The sequence below is a fragment of the Ciona robusta genome, chromosome 14 (assembly GCF_009617815.1).
Source record: "Ciona robusta chromosome 14, ASM961781v2".
NCBI classification, from domain to species: Eukaryota; Metazoa; Chordata; class Ascidiacea; order Phlebobranchia; family Cionidae; genus Ciona; species Ciona robusta.
This window is the reverse complement of record NC_143248.1, coordinates 3,506,070-3,523,467: the sequence shown is the minus strand read 5'-3', so window position 1 is coordinate 3,523,467 and position 17,398 is coordinate 3,506,070. Positions and strand designations below refer to the sequence as shown.

At 36.9% G+C, this 17,398-nt stretch overlaps 3 protein-coding genes across 8 annotated transcripts in view; 1 reads left to right on the top strand and 2 right to left on the bottom strand.

Moving 5' to 3' along the window:
* LOC149725037 (uncharacterized) overlaps positions 1–2,205 on the bottom strand; it is a 16,078-nt gene extending 13,873 nt beyond the window's left edge. For 3 of the 4 annotated variants that reach the window (XM_089893060.1, XM_089893061.1, XM_089893063.1), the window contains exon 1: positions 2,064–2,205. The gene's annotated coding sequence lies outside the window, so the exon portion shown is untranslated. The remainder of the gene's footprint in view (positions 1–2,063) is intronic. The other variant, XM_089893062.1, reaches the window with a different exon arrangement.
* The window catches only part of LOC149725036 (uncharacterized), a 13,798-nt gene extending 4,940 nt beyond the window's left edge, over positions 1–8,858 (top strand). The window contains exons 4-12 of the mRNA XM_089893034.1: positions 563–632; positions 720–811; positions 2,079–2,289; positions 3,754–5,097; positions 5,762–5,834; positions 5,893–5,974; positions 6,342–6,393; positions 7,065–7,134; positions 7,631–8,858. Of these exons, the coding sequence (XP_089749160.1) occupies positions 563–632; positions 720–811; positions 2,079–2,289; positions 3,754–5,097; positions 5,762–5,834; positions 5,893–5,974; positions 6,342–6,393; positions 7,065–7,134; positions 7,631–7,988 (2,352 nt within the window). The 3' untranslated portion in view covers positions 7,989–8,858. The remainder of the gene's footprint in view (positions 1–562; positions 633–719; positions 812–2,078; positions 2,290–3,753; positions 5,098–5,761; positions 5,835–5,892; positions 5,975–6,341; positions 6,394–7,064; positions 7,135–7,630) is intronic.
* On the bottom strand, positions 7,706–17,398 carry LOC149725035 (uncharacterized). 3 transcript variants are annotated; one of them, XM_089893055.1, is made up of 11 exons: positions 17,235–17,398; positions 16,376–16,429; positions 15,848–15,984; positions 14,072–14,219; positions 13,452–13,601; positions 13,214–13,357; positions 12,751–12,858; positions 11,914–12,023; positions 10,561–10,717; positions 8,726–8,838; positions 7,706–8,150 (listed from the first exon to the last, which is right to left on the bottom strand). In XM_089893055.1, exons 1-11 carry the CDS (start codon positions 17,299–17,301, stop codon positions 8,043–8,045), a joined length of 1,296 nt encoding a protein of 431 aa, XP_089749181.1. In that variant the 5' UTR covers positions 17,302–17,398; the 3' UTR covers positions 7,706–8,042. The 3 variants fall into 3 exon arrangements, with proteins under 3 accessions (XP_089749181.1, XP_089749182.1, XP_089749183.1); XM_089893056.1 differs by having other exon boundaries at positions 8,726–8,829; XM_089893057.1 differs by lacking the exons at positions 16,376–16,429; positions 17,235–17,398 and having other exon boundaries at positions 15,848–16,003.

The following is a 17,398-nucleotide window of genomic DNA, read 5'->3' as shown; positions in this document are numbered from 1 at the left end:
AATACGGTTATAGAATTCTTTAAATGTTATTTGTTTACTACCAAACGAAAAAATAGAATGAAATGGTGTCCCGTCTTCCTCCACTCTGCCAAACATCAAGTTAAACAGATCTTATGGCAACACTAATATAGGCGACCTGAATCGGACGTCGAAACGTTAGTTCGCAGAGTAATAAATACAAGAATAGCCTGGAATTTACAAAGCATACGTCATTATAACAATATTTTAATTATAGTACTATTGGGGGTAAGATGTATAAAATGGATACCGATAGCACATATTATATCCTATAATTTTAAATCGTGTTTTTAAGAGTTAAAAATATTTTAGATTCGTGAGGATAGGGATATATAATTATTTAAATATTTTTTGTTTACCACCAAATAGGACGATAAAAGAGAATAAAAACATGGACCATCTTACCCCACGGTACTATATATAGTTATTTTAACGCAGCCAATACGCTGTACATTTTTGAACGTGTGCCTATGAACAAGTATCACCCAACCTGCTATACATAGTTTTGTATTTAGTCTTATTTTCACACCAGTTCACATTTCAGACGTCACAACTCGGTGCCATGGAAACCGGATCGCAACAAAGTGAGGTATATTTGGAACTCGAGTCGAAGGGTAAGTCGATTGCATCCGATACTCTGTGACGTAACAGATCCTATTGTTTCCTGAACGCGACCGAGCGTAACTTGACTTGCACGACAGACGAGGCAGCAGAGACCACGGAAGATCGCTTAGAAGAGATGGGAGCTAAGCTCACACAGCATAAGATATTCGGACAGAAGAAAGCGGAAAGGGTAAGTACTTAAAATAGTATGTATTAGATCAGATGACGCCTAGGTCGCGACATTTGACGCAAAAGGTTGTTCGATACGTTCAGTCAACGTATTCACGCAAGAGGGTAATAAATCAGTCGCAGTTTAGCCGCTGTCGTGATAGACTGAGCGACGATTACGTAACTGACATAACGGGCCTTTAATCGGGAGATTTTGTAATGACGTCATTATAATTAAAATGACGTAATTCTGTTAGCATGTCGTCAAATTTAAATGCAAAGCGTTAAAACAAAATTAAACTTTTGACTTTCCGAATTCGGAAAAATGCGTTTTATTATTCAGCAACTTTGGTCAAGTTATACGTAGGTATGCAAGTCATGGAAAATTTTCTATCGCGATATTTCAACTATGACGTCACAGTCAGTATATTGTGACGCATGAAATGAATCAACTAACAATAATAAACGCGCGTAAGCTAAAGTGGGATGCATGCCCACGTAATATATTGGACGCTTATACACTTTCAATACTTTGCCAGGTAAATAGAAACCACGTTAGAGTAATGCAACTCTTTTCAACTTGCAGAAAATACGTAACATTCGAACCTGAATAACCTTTCTAAAAATATCACGTTTATAAAGTGCTTCTGCAGAAGCAAACACGTAGCCAGACATCGTAGTACGTGCAACGGTATCCTTTTTTCCCGATGCTAATTGATCTATTTAAACTCAAATAACCTTGTAACGTAGTGGAGCCAAAAAACTAATTTGACAATGTCCATACGTTTTGTCTTTGTGTAAAAACCTAAAGCTTATTTTCTATAAGACTAACGTCTAATTCTGACTCTTTAGTGTTATGACGACTTGTATAGTCACTTGCGCTTAAACATATAGTAGGGTGGGGAATATGGGACACCTTTTCATTTTATTTTCTCGTCTCATTTGGTAGTAAACAAGGAGCATTCAACGATTTATTAAACGGTATGCTCACGACTCCCATAGACCGCTGTAAGTTGTTTAAAACACGATCAGGATACTTGGATATTAGGTTCTTGGGATGTCCCATCTTCCCCACCCTACCATACATGTACGACATATTTGTCCAGATAAATACAAACGCCAGCAAGTATTTAATAATTCCAAATAAGAAATTCCTTACAATTTAAAAGTGCCAAAAGATCTCTTTCAGACTTATTACACGCCTGGTGCCAACAGGTATAGCAATATATGCGTAAACATAAATTTTAAACGACAACTAAAAATTTAAGCATTACCTCTTATCCAATCAGAACGTCGATTCGACACCACGTGATGACTACGTCACCGTCACGAATCCAGACGGAAAATCAACTACAGTTCGACTCCGTAGACCAAAGGATGTTTTCCAAGAGCGCCCAATATCCATGCCATTTGCCCCGCCTCCGGACCCCCCTAAGAAGATCTCTCTATCCTCCGGAGCAATAGAACCTCCAGAAGTTCCTCCTCATGGCCATAAACCAGGTTTAAAGATGTCTAATCGTTTATATTTGCCATTTTGCTATTCAAAGCATGTTGAAATCGAACGAGGCAATTAAGTTATGGTAAAGTGGGGAAAGACGGGCCACACTTAGAACATAACATTAAATGTCCTAAACGTGTTTTAAACAATTAAAAACGTTCTATTGGAGTCGTGAGGATATAGTTTTACAATTCTTTGAATATTATTTGTTTACTACAAAACGAGACAAAAAATAGAATGAAAAAGTGTCCAATCTCCCCCCACCCTACTATATGATAAACATATATACCGGAATGTTTGTTACGGAAACATTTTCCTAGATATATTACATTTCTGGTTAGTTTCGATACACACATGGCATTCCAAACCATTTCAACCGGTTTAAAAATTATTAGTTTTAATCCAAAACGTTTGAAATGTAAATCGAATCATTTATATAATGGACTGTCATGTTGTATTAAAACAGTCACACTAATCTGATTGAACTGGACAATGACAATAAAGCAGTAATACGCCTAATCATTTATCAATATGCATTCCGTTGTATTGACACAACACGCCAAAGGTACATACACTGCCTACACGTTTTTACTTAAAACATACAATTTCTTGCTCAATAGCCCTACCGGTGGCATGCTAGTGAATGCTGCTATACGTGCTTTTACTCAGCACCAATGTAAACATATCGGTCATAGCGCTGTCTCAGTCATAGTGAGGTACAGAAAAATCTGCATTACTCTGCAAATTTAAACTGCAATCTGTATAAATATACATGACAAACCTATTTAGTGAAGTTTAAAGCGATATCTTTAACAGTTCACATATACAGTAGGGTAGGTAAAGATGGGACACCTTTTCATTCATTTTTCTTCCCATTTGGTAGAAAACAAAGAACATTCAAAGAATTATTAAAACCATATCCTCAAAACTTCCATAGACCGTTGTTAATTGTTTGAAACACGATCAGGATATTTTGATATTTTGTGCTAAAGGTGTCCCGTCTCCTCCACTCTACTATGTTACAAATATACAACTAAAGTAACTGCTGCAAAGCTTTCCTGGTATACAACCAATGTACGATATAGCAAGCTATGGTGCCATAACATTCCACCCGCGTGCTAAAAGCCGCGCTGCACTCGCTGTGTGTGACGTCATAATTACGCCGCGTTTGCAAGATTACAAAATGCTTAGGGACAGCGTTTCCTGATAAAACCAAAACTGCTTTTTTTTTTATCGATTAAATCAAGTTAGATTAATTGGCCAACCATTGCCTAAATCCGAGGTCTAATGACATGCTACGCCATATAGAAGCTCATTCATATGAAAAAAGTTAACCCACTTTCGCCAGATTAAGTATTTTTGCAAGATTAGCACAATACCGTATTAAAAATCTCATAATTTTTTATTTGATTTTAAACAAACCGTATTAGTTTGTGTTGAGATTTCAACCTCCTTTATTCATACAGGTCACCGACCTCTTCCAGCTCCTCCGATGATCTCATCCAATCCTCGCATCCCGGAGTCACAAGAACAAGATGTGGAAAAGAAGATCATCCAAAGAAAAACATCGATGCCTGACAACCCTCCTCCCTCGCCTCCCTCCCCTCAAAAACCGCCTCCTCTTCTACCAAAGAACCCCAACATTTTTGCTCCTAAACTCCCGTTTCGTCCTCCGTCTCCCTACCTCCGAAACAGCATCCCGGAGCTAAGTTTGTCTCCTCCCGCCTCCCCAATCACCCCAGCTTTACCAGGGAGAAACCAGGTGTCTCCCAAGCGTCCTATATCGACCCCAGAGCGTCCAACATCCGATATTTCCTCCGACACACCGGAGAGAAAAATCCACCCAATTGCTCAGATGATAAAACTGCGTAAGATCGCTGGCTCTGCGGAAAACGTTGGGCCAAAGACAACAAACAAAGCATTTCGTTCAAACTCACGACTTGCGACTTCAGAACTGCCGCCGATTCCAGTTTTTTCTACGTCAGAGTCAGTACCTAACCTCTCCATAAAACCAAGCCCAGAAATCAAGCCCAAACCAATAGGTTTAACCAAAACAGCAACACGCAACATGTTTCAAGAAAAACTGAAAACCTCACCCACAAAGTCCAAAGTCGCAGGTAAACTGTCATCTCTATACCCTGTCACAGGACAACGCCAAACCAACGTATCAAACTATGAAAGCGACCGATCCCCTTTGAAGATGCCAACAAAACCGCCACCAAAACCCCCAGTAAAACCAGAGAACGCGTTTTCAAACGCAAACGGCTCTGTGGACGTTTTTCCTCGGTCCCCTAGCAAGCCTTCCATAAGGGATCCTATGCCCTTACCAATGCTGAGTTCAAAACCCCGCTTTTCTGAGTCAAAAACGACCGAGGATAAAGGAGACAGAGGTTTACAGATGCTACCGGTTCGAAAACACCCAGCAAAGCGTGATGGCTACACGCTACATTTACTACAGAACTTAAAACTCGAGAAGAGCAAGTCTTTAGAAAAGGACAGCGCGCAATCAGCAGCAGAAACAGCACCCCCAGCTTTATACGCAATAATACCAGACCCTGTACCACAAGAAGACGAAACACAAACACCCGAACCATCACCTACGATAGACTTACCACAGTTGCTTCCTCGTATAGCACAGAAACCAACACAACAACCCAGACCAGTAAGGTCCCCTCGTATAAAAGCGAAACCCCGGCCCACTGCCCCGCCACCCCCCAGACCTCCAGGCCCTCCCCCACAGAGACCAATAACTGCCGACGTATCTCCTACTAATAAACCCGAAAAGCCGAGAAAACCATCCACAGATTCAGGTAACATGATTTACTGCATTGGTATACGACCACTCAGGCTATAAATGTTAGAACCAAAGCAGTTATACAGTAGGGTGGGGAAAGATGGGACACCTTTTAACTGTACTTCCTCGCCCCATTTAAACAAAGAACATTCAAATAATTATGAAACTATATTCTCATGACTCCCGTATACCGTTGTAAATTGTATAAAACACAATCAGGATATTTTAATATTATGTGCTAAAGGTGTCCCATCTTTCCCAACCCCACTAAATTTACGTAAGCAATGCTACAGTATAGCTAGTGTAATTAAGGTATTTCATGTTTTTATTGTCTTTTATCGGGCACGTATCTTTACAACTCGTAAAATAGCGTTTTTAAGTGTTAAAAACACGATTAGGAAATATGTTATATTACTCCACAGTACTATATGTTTTGTAAGAGTGATGTACTCGGCATATAGGCCCTGGGAATTCTGCTATGTTGGCCTGTTCTATATCATCATAAAGAATTCTATATAAAATCGCCAACAAACTTACATAAGTGGTAACTTGTCAGCTGACACGGGGAGTATGAAAAATCCTGTTGTAAGAAAAAGAACAGTATACGATTGTCGTTATTCGCCAGGCGAGGAAAAATGGATTACATTAATTCATATATAAACATTCTACTTCTATTTTAGTAAAAACTCCACCAGCCCGACCGCCCCCGCCCTCGGCGCAAAAGATCTTTGCTTCCAAAATTCGACCAAAAAGGTAAAACCTATCAGCTAAGAATAAAAATCCTAATATATCTAATGATTGTTTACTATAGATCTGATACAGAGCTTCATATATCGCCTGTCAAGCTTCCATCGCCTTTGAAAACTAAAGTTACAAGCAGTCCTATTATACAGGCAAGTTATATTGAATGAATGAATTAACGTGACTTGTTTATTTTCGTGTGGCGGGCAACGGCAACCGTTGTAACATGGCTGTTCTGTTTCATAAACCTTGTGCCTGCTTGGGAGTTATAACAATTAAGTATGTAACTTTTTGCGTAAAGAAATTGTTTAAATGTATATAATGTAAACATTAAAAAAAATGCGCAAGCAAAGTCAGCCGTTTTTGAAGCAGCTTATGCAGTAATATTTTCATTTTAATTTATCGTCCTATTTGGTAGCAAACAAGGAATATTTAAATAATTATTTAGCCGTATACTCAAGACTCTTACTTACCCCCATAGTATTATCTGTAATATGTAATATTATATTGTTTGTACAGTATCCTGAACAACCGAAAATATTATCAGATCAAGTGTTCGCTGGTGTAGACGGTAAGATTTTTTTTAATTTGCTTTAATTTTATTATGGAATACAAACTGTTTTTTAGTAGGCTACTCTGGGGTAAGACGGGACACTTATAGCACTTTATATCCAAATAACCTGATCGTGTTTTAAATAATTAACAACGGTCTATGGAAGTCGTGAGGATATGATTTTATAATTCTTTAAATGTTCTTTGTTTACTACAAACGAGAAAATAGAATAAAAAGGTGTCCCATCTTTCCCCACCCTACTATATATGCATATAAGTGATAAACTCAAGAAGTTTACTTTTTACTGCGTTAAGACCGACTTTTAACGTTTTTGGGGCATGAGACCTATATTTCTCTTGCGATATCGCTAATAACCTATGATGCAATAACGCTAAGTATTATGTCATAATACGCCGTCTTAATGATTTGAATTTTGCGTTTTTGCCAAACGTCGGGCTGGACCTCATACCGTATTTGGAAATACCATTTATAGAAAAACACAGCTAATAAGTTCGTCTGCGTAGCGTTCAAACTGGCAATGACATAACGCAGACTAAATTAACAAACTAAACAGTTTGACGCATATGTTCCAGACAGTTTCCTAAAGATAACAAAATCCAACACGTAGTCTGCAATTGTGTTTTATTTACCCTCTACATGGCGTTTTACTTGAGCTAATAATTCCGCAGACGTGACCTACTCCGCTATACCAGACTTGTCGGGAGATTCATTCAGCACCAATACGAGTGAAGATAACAGGTACGTAGTCTACGCCGAACGTGTAGCAATTATAGCTAACAGAGACCATAAGAACATATACAACTTCGCAATTTTGCGAGGAAACCCCAACATTTAAGCATTGTACGTGCACCAATGGAGTATTTATGTAAACAGATCAAATAGCAGTTGTAGGTGCGACCTATTTTCAACAAATAAAATAAGAAACTTTCCCGCATAGTTAAATATCTGCCTGCTATCGTAGGCACAGTCGTGATGTGTCAATGCCCGAAACAGCAACATTTTCTGTTTATCGGCCGACCCAGAATATGTCAATCACCTTGAAAACTGCGGTTTTTCGTTTAATGGCGGTCAAGGTACACAGAGATAAATGCCGTGACGCAAGCGGGGAATGAATCAGCAAGTTTGGGTGTATATACACAAACGTTCTCGGTGGTTAAAATATCCGGTTTAGGTTATGATATGATTAAATCACATTTATATATATAGAAATCACATTAACTGTGTAATTACCCAGCTTCACCGAGTCGGTAGGAGGGGCTAAAGAGACCCCGAAAAAGAAGAAATTAAGTCTTGGCACTCTAGCGTCCTCTGTGTCCACTTTGAGGATGAAACTTGGACGTCACAAATCACGTGACGTGATAGCGGAGGCCTCGCCCTATAGCGTCGCTAGCGACGTCGAAACAAAGGGGTTCGAGGGGGTAGCAGAAGGAGTGTATGCTGGGATAGACGATTACAGCGTAAACTATAATGAAAACTGGAACTCGAATGAAACTTCAGATTACAAGGGCGACGTCTATTTAGCCGCCACTGAAAACCGGTCGTTCGTGTACGCTGAACTTGATCATACGAATTTCGTTGATGACGGGTATTGATGACGTCATTTCACGGTCCAGCGCGCAGGATTATCAAACTGGAATTCATACCCGTCACATGTTGGATGCTGTGATGCTGTAAAAGTCTTTACGTGGTTGGTAATGATGCACTTGTATGGAGTTGGGGTCTGTGCTGTTAATCTCATCATCGAATTGCATTTCCTAAAATATCAAACATTAAATTAAACATTAAAATAATCCAATATTGTTATATAGTAGGGTGGGGTAAGATGGGACACATTTATTTTAATTTTATCAACGTAGTAAACAAAGAACATTCAAAGAAATATAAAACTGTATCCTCACGACTTCCATAGACCGTTGTTAGTTGTTTAAAACACGATCAAAAATAGTTGGATATCATGTGCTAAAGGTGTCCCATCTCTCCCCACCGTACTATACGGGTTGAATTAGCGTTAGTGATGCAATTAAACACTAAACTATACCTATTAAGTTATATAGGCTAAATTATCGTCTGTACAATGCAATTTAGTCTTAAAATATCCTCAAAATGTTATATTAGTTGCATTAGTATTGCTGCTTTTATTGCTTTAATGTGTGCTTTATGTAACAGCAACCATAAATACACACACGCATGCAGATTAGGTATTTCTCTTTTCTCTTTGATTTATTCTTATTTATATTCCAATGCTTGCATTACGATAAGCACCGTTCGATTCTTGATACCGGTTATATAAATAAACATTTATTTATGACGTCACTCTAAATTTGCTTACGTCATTTCCATCGATGACGTCATCCATAACGATGTCGTCAGCATGATCTGCCGGGGTTTTTCCAAATGTGTATTTCGTTTCTGTTCCACCATAAGATTCGTTGTCTGCACGAACTACGCGTCATAAAACATAATTGTTACGTGTCATCGATATTAAAGGTCATGTGACTATGACGTCACAAGTGCCATGTGACCATGACGTCAGAAGTTTTATGTAAATATGAAATATAGGTAAAATTAACATGATTTTTGACGTCATTACGTGTGTAATAGTGACACTTAAAAACAAAGCATCTCGGATTTAAATTTTAACATCGTATAAGAGAATGGTCTTGACATGTTGCTTAACAAGCCGCCATATTACATCATAACTGACACCTATGTAGTACTATATGGTAGCAGTAGGCATGTTTGCATACACTACATGACAAATCCTCTTATGTAATAAATACACAGACGGTGGATTACAAGCTGGGTCTGTACACTGAAAATCGTAAGTGACTAACTATAATATATACGGCAAATATCAAAGAGCTTGTTATATTTTATCAGCTTAACGGGATTTCCAAGCATTTTGTTTGTTGCATGCGTTATAAGCGGTGTGTAGTTGACTTGTAAAAGGTAGGGTAATGCTTGTAAGAATGCGTGTTAGCTTTCTGTTGTGGTATAGCTTTAAAAATGTTTGAATTATTCTGTTTGTGATGAGTGAATGGATGATTGTCACCTACTTATTTGTTTGTTGTGAGGCAAGGACAGTTGTTATAATGCGGGTGTTCTGTTTCATACACCTCGTGTCCCATTACAAGTTATAACATATAACTAGGGTAAGATGGGACAACTTTAGCACATAATATCCAAATATCCTGATCGTGTTTTAAACAATTAACAACGGTCTATGGGGGTCGTAAGGATAAGAATGTATATTTTCTTTGAAAGTTCTTTGTTTAATACCAAATGGGACGAGAAAATAGAATAAAAAAGGTGTCCTATCCTCCCCCTACCCCACTTTTCGTAGATTTAGCCTTTAATGCGAGCGCCAAAGCACCGGGACACAAATCATTTTACGTTGCAAAGCTCTGCATACGAGGTGTAGTGTATTAAATTAGAATATACAAATAAACATTCGTTTTCTGATTGAGTTTTATAAATTACACTCGAAACCGTTTATCGTTTTAAATATAAAGCATATCAATTAAAGCTATCTATATACCTCTTATTCAAATTAAAACATAAATAGGTGAATATTAATGCACTAAACTTAAACCAGCGCCGGTAATTAGAATATTTATATAACAGAGCATTTCTACACGACAAATTTAGATTTGCTGTCTATAAGTAAAATCATTATGTCTGGATACGGTAGTTTTAAAATTGCGCAATTATTGCTGTATACTGTATAGTACTTTTAGGTTAAACCGTCTGTGCAATTAGGTTTCACCACCGTTTCAAATTTAATTGAAAATAATCTCTGTAACAATTGCGCAATACAACATAACAGTTCATATGTATGATACGATTTTCATATGTATGATACGACGTATGTTTGAAGGAGTCTCTATTTTGTCCATTTTCATTCTCCTTTTTCGAGCCATTTTGTATAGTAACCAAAGAATATTCATAGAATTATATTGCCGTATTTATACGTCAATAAAAAACCATTAATAGTTTTTAAAATCTCGATTACGAAATATGAGATACTTTTGTAATACACCCATATTACGACACATGATAGTACATATACAGCAGGGCAGTCTATGAATCAAAGCAATTTCTACATATATGTTGTTCAATTTATAACATAAAAGGTTATTAAGGATACTTTAGCCACATTCTTACTTGACTTATGGTCCATGTCCTCAGCATCACTCAACATGGGCGACCTCATGCCTTTGGTGATCGAGTGATTTCCATTACGTGCCGCGGGAAGAAGGAGTCGAATCTTCCGCAGAGTTGCGGCTTGCTCCGTGGTCGTTTGGACCAGAGACACCAAAAGCTGCAGAGAAAAAGACTCCAATTTGGGCAATTTTTGACACGTGAATAATAAACGTATAACTTGTTAAATCTCGCATGGTCGGGTAACGACAGTTGTTATAACATTGTTATAACAGGGTGTTCCGTTTCATATATACCTCGTGTCCGCTTAATAGTAATAGCACGTGTGTATAGCATTCTGAGGAGCCCTATACTTTTCATATATTGATTATACACTAGTGCTGGGCGCATGTTACACATGGGAAAACTTACAAATGATAAAATATGTGAATTATTTGTGTTTCATTAAAGGGAATTTTTAACTGCGATTGTGCAGTAATTAACACACTGCAATTTCAGTATTTTTTGGTCAATATATAAAGACTGTTCGCGTGTTTAATGTCACGTAGAAGGTGAAACCATTTACGGCAAATAAACCATTTCTAATGATCGCCACTCAAAAGTACATTTTCCCACGCTGTACTTCTCGTTAAGTTAGGACATACAGAGGTTACATACAAGTCGCAATTACCAATACTAAGTGCGGGAGTCTTGAACTCGTAATTATAGGCGATGATTTTGAAGAGATGCACGATAGTAAAACAAAACCTCTAATTGCAGTTTTGATTCCCATTAAATCAAGAAAATATGTTTGTTATGGAGTGCATAAGTTGCTGCAATCCACTTACGGCAAAAACATTATGCTTATTATGTGTGTGTCACGCGAGCGAAATAGGAGCACCGGTCATGACCAAATAAGGTGAAAAGCGTAAAAAAAGGAGTATTTGTCCTAGTTTAGTAAAATAAAAATAAAATTGTGTAAACTTTTTTAAAATATTGACAAAATGTGCATAGTTTAAGGTGTAGTATGTAAAAATGCGTAAAAAGTAAAATAATTACAAAATTAATGAAAAAATCAGAACTAGTAATCGAAAACGTAAAATATATGATTAAACATTTAGTTTAAAATGCGTGAAACAGTAAAATATAGTAGGATGGGGAAAGATGGGACACCTTCGGCGCATAATATCCGAATATCCTGATCGTTTTTTAAACAGTTAACAACGGTCTATGGGAGTCTTGAGCATATAGTTGTATAATTCTTTAAAAGTTCCTTTTTTACTACCACACTGGACGAGAAAATAGAGTTAAAATGTGTCCCAACTTCCCCCACCCTACTATATTACGTCATTCATTCATAAAAGAAGTTTAATTTACCTTCGGTACGTGACCTACTAGTGGCTGGTATGAGTTGAGTTCTCGAACTATTGTGACGTCATTAAAGATAAAAATGAGAGGAATGTTTAGTTCGAGAAGTTTCCGGAGACCTGAAGATTGTGACGTAATAAAGGGTAAACAGTAAATATTTGAAGGACTAAAAAAAATGTATCATAGGAAATATGAGATATTATATTATAGTAGTATCTATCTTATCCCATAGTACTATATATGTATGCATGAATGATATAATAATAACTTTATTTGTCTCTTCAATTACAGTAGCGAAGATTTATAAATATTTTAAACGAAAAGACACTATGTAGCGACAAAACAACAGTTGTTAAAACACGCTTTCAGACAAAAAAACATGTTTACATATAATTAAAAGAAAATATGCGTGGTCGCTACACCTGCTTCATTGAATTTAATAACACAAGTATAGTAGGGTGGGGGAAGATGGGACATCTTTTGATTATATTTTCCTGTCCCGTTTGGTAGCAAACCAAAAACAGTCAAAGAATTATAAAACCGTATCCTCACGTCTCCCATTATATACTGTTGTTAATTGTTTAAAACACAATTAGGATATTTGGATACTGTGTGCTAAAGGTCTCTTCCCCACAGTACTATAGTAGGTTGGGGGAAGATGGGACACCTTTAACACATAATTTCTAAATAGCCTGATGGTGTTTTAAAGAATTAACACCGGTCTGTGGAAGTCGGAAGGATACGGTTTCATAATTCTTTGAATGTTCTTTGTTTACTACCAAATGGGAAAAGAAAACAAAGCGAAAAGGTGTCCCATCTTCCCCCACCCAACTATATATTACGTACCTTCCGAAAAGCAATACATGCACCAGTCATTTGTCATGTAAGCGGCGGTGAACACGATCATTAATCGACGACATCTGTGAATCTTTTCTTGGACTAAATCGGAATATTCTAGAAATTTTGATCATTTTAAAGTTAGGAATATTTTACTACTAAATAAAACAATAATAGAAAGAATGAAAACATGGACAATCTTTCCTTAGTCTACTATACTAATGTTTACATGAAGTTATTTTTTTTCATCTTTTCGATTTGGTAAAAAATAATTAACTTACACGTTAAGTTACGGAAAAACGACTTATTTATTTAAAATTTGGAAAATTCAATTTAAAACAGGAATATTTTATTTAAAAAACGAATTCCATAAAATGTGTCTGAACAACAATCTTCACAATTGACCAAACTACAAATCAAGTTAAGCTTAAATTTGTAACTCTTTAGCACCGTCTAGCGGATGAGAGATTACCTAATCGAGGCAACAGATTTTCTTCGTCTACCAGAAACTTATACCGATATTCCTTTTGTAACGCTTCTAAGAAGTTCCGTTGAACAAATTTCTTATCGCTGTCGCTTTTAGCGATTGATACGTAGGCGTCAAACTCTTTTCCATCTGTGACGTAACAAAGAACAGCATTTTTTTAAACTTTCAGGTCATTTTTTAAAACAAGACCAAAATACAAATAACGTGTTTAAAGCAAACATACCATCATCGGTGGTTGGCGAACATGAATCTCTGCACGTCAGTGAGATCTGGGACTTGTATTTCTTAGCAACGAAAAGACTCGATATTGCTATGACTGATACGCATATGAATATTAGAAAGCCTTGTATTCCAATGGGTAGGCCAGTAGGTTCTGTAGGTATAACAGTTGTAATTATTCCATGAGTTAAACCAGTTAGATTTCGGGATGTATTATGTGATATTATAAAACACAATTAAACAGTCATACAGAAAAAAATCAACATGTTTTTTTTGCCGCATAAAGTTACATGGGATTACTTATAAGCGCGCACGAGATGTATGAAACAGAACTCTCGTGTTATAAAAACGGTCATTGCCCCGCCACGCGAGGATAAGTTACGTTCATTCATTTATTCAATATATATAGTAGGGTGAAGATAGGACTATATTTTTTTCGGCCCATTTAGTAGTAAACAAAAACATTCAAAGAATTAAAACTGTGTTCTTACGACTCCCGTAGACCGTTGTTAATTGCTTAAAACATGGTCAGAATATTAGGATTTTACGTGCTAAAGGTGTCCCGTCTTCCCCTACTCTGCTATACCTACTAAAAGAGAGTAACAATTACCTATAGTTGCTTACCGGCATACATGAACCGTTGTACGCACAAGTCTCCATTCTGTATGGTTCCAGTCATACAATATATTGTGACTTCGGTCGCATAATTCTCCCAATTGTATTCTTGTGTGGTTAATTCGATGAAATTAGAACAATTGCCGATCGCCCATTGCTGTAAGTTAAAATGAATGTATGCTTTTTATCCTGGTATACAGCGGGACAATGACAGTCGTAAAACACGGGTGTTCTTTCTCATACACCTCGTACTTGCTTACGAGTTACCATGTTTGTAACTTATTCATCCCCGCGTGGAGGAGCAGCGACAGTCGTTATAACACGGTTGTTCTGTTTCATGCAACTCGTACCTGCTTACGAGCTTTTCCACGAATGAAATTCGTAGATACGAGCCGTGACATAAAACGGTCGTAACATTTTCGTGAATGGCACGATTTATCCACAAATAAAGTTATAGTGCAATAATTCCCAAAAAGCAATTCGGTAGTAAAGAGTATAGACCTTTCAGTTACAAAAAATCGGCGGCTGTCTGTACATAGCATATTTCACAGGTGTTGCAACACCGTTACGAAATAGGTGTTTTCCTGGCTTAATGGTATGTGTACAGTTGCGATGCTATAAAGATTGTACGTAACTCGGTTACAGTTTGACTTTCGTTTAGATAGAGAGTGCTTTGTACTTTTAGTCAACATACGCATAAGTTCATAAGAGCAAAGTAAATACAATGATTTGGAGAACAAACTGCTGCGTACGTTATATGAAACTATAGTAGAATACAATACACAGCAATGCTAATAAGCGGGAATTCGCATATAAGCCCAATGTAGCCCAAGCGAGATTAAAATTCATCTAATATATATATATATATATGGTCACTACGCGCCCAATTATAGGTATTGAAACAAAGCATTTGCAAAGTCACTACTAAATGCGGTTTATTTAATGGTAACAAATTTAAAGGGAAATTTACGAATATTGTTCATAAGAGTCTATTGTGTATGGGTGAAGTCCTATAAGTACGATATCAACATAGGGTTTAGGTCATAATTAACATATTCCCCAATACCTATATGTTCTGTTCTATATATAGTAGGGTAGGGAAAGATGGGACATCTTGAGCACATAATATCCAAATATTCTGATCGTGTTTTAAACAATTACCAACGGTCTATGAAAGTCGTTACGGTTTTTAATTCTTTTAACTTTCTTTGTTTACTACAAAATGGAACGAGAAAAGAGATAAAAAGGTGTCTCATCTTCCCCACCCTACTATAGGTAAGGTTTTAGTAAAGTCCTACAGCAAGGAGTAATGTCCTACAGCGCAACATGCTAAGGTTTAGACAAGAGTTAACATATAAGTCTACTTATAATATTATACTTAACTTTCATTTTTAATTACACGCATTAATTTAGCCACGGTGACCAAAGGGTTTAAGCTTCAAGTCCACATAAAGTTATAAAACCAGCAACAACAACAGTCACAAAATTACAAGTAATGAGCCAAATCTGGCTAAATTGTTTTAATATTAACAAGAACCTCATTCATACATAAAATAAAGTAGAACATATAGTAGGGTGGGGGAAGATGGGACAGCTTTCATTCTATTTTCTTGTCCCATTTGGTGGTAAACAAAGAAAATTTAAAGAATTATATAACCGTTTCCTAACGACTCCCATGGACCGTTGTTAATTGTTTAAAACACGATCAGAGTATTTCAATACTATGTGATAACGGTGTCCCATCTCCCCCCACCCTACTGTACATGAATACACTATCCCACTTACCACTTCACCTACGCAGCTACAAACAGCTTTAAAATTCTCGCCCGCCGAAACTGTGACGTCAAGACTTTGGTTTCGAATATTCGAACAATCATCGGGAATATCACGTGGTACACGGTGTGACGTCACTTCAGCAGCACCTAAAGTATGAAACGTCATCGAAAAAATGCGTAAACACTGAAACATGCATAGGTTACACTGCAAAAAAATATATAGAAAAACAAGGTACTGTTCCTATGAGTAAAAACACGTCATACTAAAACGCGCTTACATATGCTGAAGTCATTCTTAGATTACCTAATTATGTATAATAGGGGGAGCTGGGACACCTATTCATTCAAGTTTCTCGTCCCATTTGGAAGTTATAACATTCAAAGAATCATAAAACTGTATGCTTACGACTCCAAAAGACAAAGTATTTGAATATTCTGTGCTAAAGGTGTTCTATCTTCCCCACCCTACTATATACAACGATTTGTATTGCTTCTACCTAATAATCTCTCTTGCATACGTATGTTTCGCTTTACTCACCTAAAGCTTTATAAAACGACTGCACGCCTTTCTTCGTAGGAATTTCTTCGATGCCTGCAATAATAAAAGACTGCGTTTTCAATCCACCAAGTTACATCAGCAGTTTAAATGATGAATGCAACTTGTGTGGTAACAACACGCGAGGCGTTCTTGTTTAAAAAGCGTTTTTTTTTATCTTGAATGCGTGCCTGCAGAAAGGCGCTTTTACTGCCTAATTGTTGATAATGAAATAGCTTTGTTGTTTACGGGAGCTTACATTGTAAAGCATATAATGCAGTATGGTGTCAAAAGACGGGGCACCTTTTATATTTTCATTTTCTCGTCCCATTTGGTAGTAAACAAAGAACATTAAAAAAATTTTAAAACGATATTCCCACGACCCCCAAAGACCGTTGTTAATTGTTTAAAACACGATCGGGATATTTGGATATTATGTGCTAAGTGTGTCCCATCTTTCCCCACCCTACTATATATTCTTTGAGAAAACAAAACAAATAACACCTTTTAGCACGCATTTCTAGGTGTGACTGTAAATAAATACTCGTATACGTGACGAAATCACGCCCATTCATACATCAGTCAAATAAAGTCAATCATTTTCTATTTCGCTGACAAAGTAATCAATCTTTCAGTTTACATTAACAATATTGGTATAGTTAGATTATTAGGAGACTAAAAAACGTGGTGCACAAGTTACTGTCGTAAAATGCAAAGTAATTATGAGTTGGCATTTTGTTTATGTTACCGTTGTTTTCAAATTAATCTCAAATCGAAACTTGTACCGTTTTTCTTTGATCAACACATACAGCCTTAAGCGCAAAATAGTTCAATGCAAAATACTACAATATGAACTACCTACCGTTGCTTTGTAATGCAAGACTGAAAACTATACTCGAAAAACACAATATTCTTGTTATTTTCTGCATCTTCCGTTTCCTCTAATCGACACTGAAACTATACGCATTTATGTCACCTTGTACCAAGCTCTCTTGCGATTAATTATTACCGGATAGTGTGCGCTAT

What these genes read in the sequence shown, in the direction of transcription:
- LOC149725035 (XM_089893055.1), bottom strand. Translation starts at nt 17,301, where the DNA reads ATGCAGAAAATAACAAGAATATTGTGTTTTTCGAGTATAGTTTTCAGT. An exon ending in TTCGCCAACCACCGATGATG is followed by an intron (nt 13,358 to 13,451) that starts GTATGTTTGCTT and finishes GTTACGTCACAG; the next exon opens with ATGGAAAAGAGTTTGACGCC. An exon ending in TAGTAGGTCACGTACCGAAG is followed by an intron (nt 10,718 to 11,913) that starts GTAAATTAAACT and finishes TTTTCTCTGCAG; the next exon opens with CTTTTGGTGTCTCTGGTCCA.